Source organism: Myotis davidii, unplaced genomic scaffold (genome assembly GCF_000327345.1).
Source record: "Myotis davidii unplaced genomic scaffold, ASM32734v1 scaffold346, whole genome shotgun sequence".
Classification (NCBI taxonomy): domain Eukaryota; kingdom Metazoa; phylum Chordata; class Mammalia; order Chiroptera; family Vespertilionidae; genus Myotis; species Myotis davidii.
The window spans coordinates 439704-448994 of NW_006297386.1; the positions used below are offsets into that span (position 1 = coordinate 439704).

General features: G+C 39.2%; 1 protein-coding gene across 1 annotated transcript in view; it reads left to right on the forward strand.

The window, feature by feature from the left end:
* The window catches only part of LDHB (lactate dehydrogenase B), a 21344-nt gene that overhangs the window by 789 nt on the left and 11264 nt on the right, over window positions 1-9291 (forward strand). The window contains exon 2 of the mRNA XM_006773146.2: window positions 1970-2104. Coding sequence (XP_006773209.1) covers window positions 1976-2104 — 129 coding nt within the window. The 5' untranslated portion in view covers window positions 1970-1975. The remainder of the gene's footprint in view (window positions 1-1969; window positions 2105-9291) is intronic.

Sequence of the window (9291 nt, forward strand, 5' to 3'; positions counted from 1 at the left end):
CCGGAGGAGGAGGAGGAGGGGAGGGCCGGCGCTGGCTTAGTGGAGGAATTAGATGGCAAACATGGCTTTTTAAAAAGTTAGAATGGAGAGCTATTCGTGAAGGGGGTCTTTGTTCCTGAACTTAAGGCATTGGTTTATTTCTAATGATTTCTATGCACAAGGGGGTAGGGGGACTGCACTGCGAAGGACCAAGCATCAGAGGTTATTTTTACCCTGCGTATCATTCTTTTTCCTTACAGCCACCACTCTGACCTTGGCACAGTCCTACATACAATACAGAACCTTTTATTCTAATTTTTTAGTAACTTGTATGAAGGAAATATTGAAGAAAAACACTTTCTCCAGAAAGATACGAAAGAATCTGTACTGCCTCTAAATTGTAATTTCTGAAATTCCCAAAATTGATTTTAAAAGATCTATCTGAATAACCGGTCGGTATTTATGTAGCAACCGTTACTGGATTATTGTTTTCCATTGCTTTCTGCATCCTCTATGTACCTGAAGGATCTAAAGCAACTAATGAAAATAAATTTAATGGAGAAAAACTGCATTTGTATCTACCTCTATTCAACAAGAAGAGAGGCAGCATTCTTTCTTCTGATTCTGCTAAAAATGCAGGACGTGTATGAATTTCATTGTAAGGTCATCTGGAAAGACAGTTGCACACTGTTCTGGATTTCACTAGCATCCATAAGAAATGCAGATGTGCTCTGTAAAGGCTAAAGAATCTCTCAATTTAGGAAAATGTATTTTTTGGGGGGTGGTAGCTTTAGAACAAAATAGTTGTTACACAGTTGTCTCCAAATTTAAGTACTTTATTCCAACTCAGAGACTTACTCTTAACGCATACAATTGCTAAACTAGGTTTTGTCTTTTATTTTATTTTGCGATTTGTTTTAAGTATTCAGAAAGGGTACCTAATTATCTGATGGCACAGATAAATTTGGTATTACTGTGTAGAATGTTTTCCCATAGTTTTCAATTTAATTTTTTTTAATTTTGGGGAGCTTTTTTTAAAAAAAAATGACTGGAAAGAAATTAATTCAAAGGTTGATAATCTCTTATTGGAACCCCCTGAAAGGAAAATATATAATTATCTAACCACCTTTCGATAAGCTTCCAAGGTACACTAAAAGGAATTCAGGGTGATTTTTTTGGGGGAGAGGACACCTTTTGCACAAACATCACTCATCACTATTTTATTGTCACTGTATTTATTTAAGCACACATTGTATATTCAGTACACTGTGACACATTTTAAATAAGACTTAAGTAGCCCTAGCTAGGTGGTTCTGTTGGTTGGAGTGTTGTCCCGTGCACATATCTGAGTTATGGGTTCCATCCCCAATCGTGGGAGGCAACTGATCAATGTTTCTATCCTTCTCTCTCCTTTCCTCTCTCTAAAATCAATGAACATGTCCTTGGTTAAGGTTTTAAAAAATCATCATCATAAGATTTAAGTAGGAGAAAACAATAGAAGAACAAGCCAGTCTCTATCTTCCAAGTGTGATAATAACCATTAGTAGAAATTATATTGATAATTGGCCATTAATTTTTTTAGACCAAGCTTAAATGCGGGTTAATAGTGAGCCCTAACTTAGTTTACATAGTTACATATAAATTCTTTAGAAGGAGAATAGAAAGATCAGTTCATTTAAATATAAATATTTTTGTCTTTTACCCAGTGAATGAATAGCCACAAGACAAAAATTGTTAAATTACAACTTGTTAAATACTAATACGGAATCATAGACTGAAGAGAAGAACCCAAATTCAAACAGCTTCCTGGAGGTCTTATCTTAAGTTCTCCATTACATGAGTCACATGGTTCTTTAAAGTATATTCTGTGTCCTAGCAGACCATTACGCTCTTTTTAAAGTGTACTTTAATTAAAAAATCGCAGTAGTAACATTTTTAGGATAGTTCCCATTCAAATTTCACGTGTAATATTTTGATTCTTTTCTTACAGGGCACAATGGCAACTCTTAAGGAAAAACTGATTGCACCAGTTGCCAAAGAAGAGGCAACAACCCCAAACAATAAGATCACTGTCGTGGGTGTTGGACAAGTTGGTATGGCGTGTGCCATCAGCATTCTGGGAAAGGTACGTTTTAAGAACATCGTACATGCTGAAATGTCCAGCGTGTGTTCTTCAGATACATCAGGTTTTTGTTTTGTTTTTTTAAATATATTTTATTGATTTTTTACAGAGAGGAAGGGAGAGAGATAGAGAGTTAGAAACATCGATGAGAGAGAAACATCGATCAGCTGCCTCCTGCACACCTCCCACTGGGGATGTGCCCGCAACCCAGGTACATGCCTTGATGGGAATCGAACCCGGGACCCCTCAGTCCACAGGCTGATGCTCTATCCACTGAGCCAAACCGGTTTCGGCTACTTCAGGTTTTTATTGTATCTTTAAAAGATGTTTTTATCCTGAATAATTTTTTTTAATATTTTATTGATTTTTTACAGAGAGGAAGGGAGAGGGATAGAGAGTTAGAAACATCGATGAGAGAGAAACATCGATCAGCTGCCTCCCGCACACTCCCTACTGGGTATATGCCAGCAACCAAGGTACATGCCCTTGACCGAATCGAACCTGGGACCCTTGAGTCCGCAGGCCGACACTCTATCCACTGAGCCAAACCGGTTAGGGCTATCCTGAATAATTTGAAGCAAGTTGTAGGCATGATACTGTACCTTCAAATATGTAAGCCTGTGTCTCCTGAGAGAATGACAGTGTCCCTGTAGGACACAATAGAGTTAAGATTCCTAGGGAACGGAATGTTTATATAATACTATTATCTAATATACAGTGCCCAGATTTAAAATTCTCCAGCTGTCAATATCATGCTTTTTATGGCTGTTTTCACCCCAATCCAAGATCACATATTTTATATACTTGTCACATCTCTTTATTCTTCTTTAATCCAGAACTATTACTTGGGTTTTCTTTGTCTTTCATATCAGTGACATTTTTGAAGAGTCCATGTCAATTTTGTAGAACGTTCCTCCACTTATGTTGGTCTGATGTTTCCTTGTAATTATGTTCAGGTTAATATTTTTGGGTGGGGTCATGACTAGGTCATGTAGTATTCTTCCTGATACATTACATCGGGAGTCATGCAGTGTTCAACTCGCCTCATTGCTGGTGGTGACTGCAAGATTTCTCCACTGCAAATCTCCCCCTTTCTTCTACAATTAATAAATAATGTGCACCGTGGCTTTTTGAGGTCATGGAAATGTCCTATTATCCTCCTCAAAATTTTACCCAATTGTTTTATTTTGAAATAATTTAAAACTTTATCTTTCATATCCACTTTATCCAGATTTACCAATTCATAGATTTTTATTATATTCTCTATACATACGCACATACACAGTGGATTCATTTTTAACCATTTGAGAATCAAATGCAGATATCATACCCTTCTAAATCCATAAGAGTATATTTATTTAAAATAGGACATCTTCAAATATTCTCACATAACAAATGTGATTATCAATATCGGGAGGTTTAACATTGATATCATACTATTAGCACCTTCCACTCCAGACTGTATTTTTCCTTTATACTTCCATGGACTTGGGGCTTGCCTTGTATCCTGTTGTGCTTTGCATCATAATTAGCTTTGTTTAGTTTCTGAGAACTTTTGAGGAAAGAGTTCTTTTCTTGTTTACCTCACTGAGTTCATTCTTGTTCCTTCTCAAGGGCGCCTTCAATATAGGAACTACCTACTCCCCTCCAAAAGCAAAAATGCTTTGTCTTCAGGACACACTGTCTCTTTGTATTTACGGGAAGGCTGCCTGAATAACTCCTCACCAAGCATACTTCTATTTGTAAGGTTAAAAATCCAAAGGAACAAATTCTGGATCCCCACTGAGAAAAAGTTATCAAAGCAATCAACTAAAATATGTAGGGTGAGATAATGAAGGTTTTGTTCTTTTGCGTTTTTTTCTAGCTCATTTTAATTGACTAGGTGCCTGGGATTTACTAGTAGGATAGCTGCTTCCCAAATTACAGGGAATTTAAATAACCACACTTTAGTGCTCACTGTCCATGCCAATAAAAATCAAACGTAGTCCATTTTACGTTCCTTTTATGTAACATTTGAGTGTGTAACCTGTTCAAAGTGTTAGCTTCATTTTTTTAAATTTTATATATTTTATTGATATTTTACAGAGAGGAAGGGAGAGGGATAGAGAGGAAGAAACATTGATGAGAGAGAGACATCGATCAGCTGCCTCCTCCACACCCCCAACTGGGGATGTGCCCACAACCAAGGTGTATGCCCTTGACCGGAATCGAACCTGGGACCCTTGAGTCCGTAGGCCGACGCTCTGTCCACTGAGCCAAACTGATTAGGGCTGAAATGCTTCATTTTTAACAACCTGAAGAAGTGGGAGATGTCCTATTCTATTTTCAGCTGAGGTGGCTGAGACTTGAGATGAAGTAGTCTGCCCACAGTCACAGCTGGTGGGGGCAGAACAATATACTTTTTTCTTTTTTTAATCCTCACTAGAAGATATTTTTTCATTTTTTCATTGATTTCTAGAGAGAGTGGAAGGGAGGGAGGAGGGGGGAAGGGAACCATAGACTTGAGAGATTGGTACACACACACACACACACACACTCACACACACACACACACATCCTGACCTAGGCTGCATGCAACCAGGGTAGGTGCCCTTGATGGGGAATCAAACCCATGACCCCTCCATCTGCGGGGCCCATGCTCTAACCACTTAGCTACCACCCGGGGCATGATGGAACTGTATTTTGAACCCAAGACTGAAATTTCTTTTTATTCTGTGCTAGTATTTGGGTGGTTAAAAACAAAGGTATTAATGCAATACCAGCTAAGGATTTTTCATTCTTCCTGCTAATCTCAAAATTTACATTTTTCAGAAACCTGTATGTGAGCTATCATGAGTCTGAGTACTCCTATGACTGTTTTAATTGTACATTTGAAGTCTTCCCTAGTAAATAATTTAATTGAGACGGTATCTGCAGGTATATAATACTTTGGCCCATTTCCGGTGCTTGAGGGAACAGACCCTGCTGCTAACACAGTAGGAACCTTCCAATTCAGATGCTTGCTGCGAGGGAATGACTGCCTTGTTCAAAGGCCATTTGATTAATTAAAAATATTTAAATCTTATTTTAATGAGCAAGCATGAACGTGCTTCAAAATTGGTATTGATATTTGCTGAGGATTATAAACCCCACTACTTTAACAGAGAAAGGGACTGAACAGTGCCTACTCTGTTCGGTCTCTGTATTTTGCTTCATTTCTCTACGAAAGTTCTGGGAGGGGATTGTCATCTATGTATTATCGTTGGGGGAAAAAAAGACTCAGAAAGATTAAGTGACTTAGTTAAGATCACATAGTGAGCGCCAGACCTGGCCTTTTGAGTTCATCGCTGGTGTGCTTTACAGCGGACACACATTGCTTTGGCCCAGAAACTGAGCGTAGCTAGGGCATCAGAGATGGAGAGGTTGAGGGGGCCCACACCTCAGCTAGGCCTGTGAAGGCGGCTCAGGCCCCTAGTACCATGTCCCAGCATTACGAAGACTCAGTTAACTATTTTCTGCTTGTGCTCTTTCCCACTCCCCCGACCCTCATTGCCAACATAATAACCATAGCGAGCTTTCATAAAAACGGGAACTCTCCTACTTAAACTTTTCAGTAATGCCATAGTTGCACGTATGCTACACACATGCAAAGACCCTGCAAGGCCTCAAGGATCTTTCCCTGCCTGTCTCGGGGCAAAGCAGCGGAGTGCACAACTCTAGGGGGCGCCATCTACAGTGTCAGGAGCACCTGCTGATGCAACGTGGTGGCGTTCTGTCCGACCTCATCTCTCACCCTCTGCCTTATTTCTTCAAAACATCAAGCTCATTTCTGTGTAAACCTTTTCACTTGGTTTTCTCTTCAGCTGGAATGTCTACCCCAGACCCTCACGGAGGTGACCCTTCCTATCAATCATATCATGCCTTTGCAGGCAGGCCTTCCCTGACTCTCCAATACAAAGTGAACTTCCCAGTAACTTTAATATCACTGTGCCCCGGGTGGTTATAGAGCTTGCATCATCAGAATCATCTTAAATTGTCTGCTTCATTCCTATTCTTTTCCTGATACATTTAATGAGAGCAAGGACTTTGCTAAATTTGTTCATGCCTGTATTCCTGATGAGTAGAATAATGCCTGGCACATTCAGCAATAAATATATATTAAATAAGTGAATATTCCTGCTATTACTAGTAAACTGCATTTACATTTGGCTGAATTTTTTCATAGCTTTTCCTTTTTCATGGCTTCTGCCAAATATGACTTCTGCCCCACTACCAGTCCCAAACTCTGCATGGAGCTGCCAGCTCCTCCTCAGCCTCCCAGGGTCACATATCAGTTCCAGGAAAATTCTCCCCTGAGCCTCTGTGCCCAGCTGCTTTTGATCTGAGTGTCTGTTCTTGATTGTCAGCTTCAGCCATCTTCTTGAACAAGCAGCATAAGAAGTCTCTTAGAAGGAGCAAAGTAATACTACAAAGCGGTTTTTATAGGCAAAGTCAGCTTACAAGTGGGACTTAATTAAAACTTGGGATTTGTATAAGAATAGACGGGTTAATGGAACAGACTAACAGCCCAGAAACAGGCCCAAACCATATTAAATGATAGAAGTGACATTCCAGAGGAGAAGGAAAAACAAATTATTGAAAAATAGTGCTTATCCATTTAGCTAATTATTTGAAAAAAGTTACACCTTTTCCTACCACAAATTTCATGCACCCTCAACACTTCAAAATAAAAATGCAATCATTAGTGCGGCTCAGTTGGTTGGAGCATCATCCAGTACACTGCAGGGTGGCGGGTTCCATCACTGGTCCAGGTGCGTACAAGACGCAACTGATCAATGTTTCTCTCTCACTTTGATGTTTCTCTCTCTCTCTCTCTCTCTCTCTCTCTCTCTCTCTCTCTCACATCATTGGAAAGCATGTCTTCAAGTGAGGATTTAAAAAATGCAACCATCAAATATTAAAGCATTGGTGGCAGGAATTTACTAGCTAAGAGAACCAAGAGGCAGATTATGGCTGTGCCCATCCACATGATACTTTAGACTAAAAGACATTTTTGTAGACATTTCAACAGTGATGGTCATGTTTTTCAACTGGCCTTATTCCTTCATAAATTATTGCTTTTGCAATTAATCTGGGTCTTGCAGTTTCAAATATTTAAAAATATATTTACAACTTAAGTGGAATACATAGATGGTAAATGCATGGGCTATCCACGAAGTAAAAGTTACTGCAGAAGGAGATTTATTTAAGCCGAACAGCGGCGTCCGTCCTCAGTCACACGTGTTCCATGTGCCTGCCTCCACACTTGGACATTCAGTGGTGCAGATGCAGCTAAATTCGGTGCTGCAATTACTTTTTAAAGTGTTGGATTGCTTCCTTCCTTGCCAGCTGTGTAGGCACTGCTCAGCCAATTCTCTACACCCACTGAAATAAAAGACAGGATCTGAGATCCTGTGATATCCTTTTCCACTTAAGCCCCAAATTGTTTTGCCCTGTTGCCTTCACCAGCACACATGTGATGTTACTAAAATAAGAGTGATGCTCTTTGTGTTCAGTACCTTGACAGAATGCTAGTGCTATTATTAAGTTGTATTGAACATAACTTAGTGGGTTGCCAAGTAATGCTTCATTATAACATTGATGCAATGCTGTAGGAACTTATCTCTTGTTTATATCAATTAGCCTATGGTAAAATTGGTTTCGGAATAGATCATTTCACCACAGTTCCAAGAACCGATCAACAATGTTAAGCGAGGACTTACTGTATAATGTAGGACTTAAAAAAACAACATGAATGAGGGTTTTGTGTGACCTTGTTAGAGGCTGCGAAGGAACAAAACCATTTTATTATTATTTTTTATTATTATTATTTTTTTTTAGGGCATGAAGAGATTTTCTTTTCTTTTTTTTTATTGCTTAAAGTATTACAAAGAGTATTACATATGTCTCCTTTTTTTCCCCCCGCCCTTGGCAATCCCCTGGCCTCCCCTACCCCCCAGTGTCTTATGTCCATTGGGGAACAAAACCATTTTAAAAGGGTTAAAACATGTGTTTCAGTAAAAATAGATGAAAATTAATGCCAGTGTTTAACATTCGTGGCAATGAGAAAATATTTACAAGTAATTCCCGTCTCATAAAAGGGTGATTTCAGAAAATTTGCAAGTTAAGTTGTTGCTTGGAACGAAGAACACATTCCATCACACGGAGGCTTGAGTCTCAGATAAACCATCACAAGCAAACCCTCACAGCTCACTTCTGGAGGCTAGCCAGCCATTGGGGTTCTGGAGACAGGATTGTCCTCATTCCTTGGCTCCTACACGGAGCGGGACCTGCTTTGATGGCAAGCAAACGTAGATCAAGTTTCTTGTTGGCGATCTCACCTCTCTCTGCTTCTCTCTCTACTGGCCACCAGTTCCACCCAAGGTTACTCCTTATCCTTCAGAGTTCTTCCTGAACTCCAATTACCAGTGGGCTCCAGCACGGATATATCATATTAAGCTAATTATTTTGCCAACAGTCCTACTAAAAACAGCAGAGGCAAAGACTAGTGATGTTTCAATGGGAAGGATAGCTACTTTTTACTTTGCAAATAATGGATTTCCATAGAATAACCAAATTTCAAAGCTGAAAGGCTATTTAATTGCATTTAGAGTGACACCCATCCACCTTACCCCCCCGACCCTGCCCACTTTTATAAGAAGAAAAGATCAAGGACTTGCTGAAGAACATGCATGATTACTGAAAGGAAGAATCCAGAGTTTTGTTTTTCTTCCTCCCCACTATTCATGCAGAGATACAGAGAAAAATAACTGTGTAAAATATGTTTTGTATAAGACATTGTATAAAACATGTGAAATTATAATACTGGATCAAGATTTAGGCCAGTGTTTCTCAACCTTCCTAATGCCGTACCCTTTAATACAGTTCCTCATGTTGTGGTGACCCCCAACCATAAAATTATTTTTGTTGCTACTTCATAACTGTAATTTTGCTACTGTTATGAATTATAATGTAAATATCTGATATGCAGGATGTATTTTCATTGTTACAAATTGAAAATAATGAAAGCATAGTGATTAATCACAAAAACAATATGTAATTATATATGTGTTTTCCGATGGTCTTAGGGGATCCCTGTGAAAGAGTCGTTAGACCCTCAAAGGGGTCGAGACCCACAGGTTGAGAACCGCTGCTCTATTGCATATGAAGTA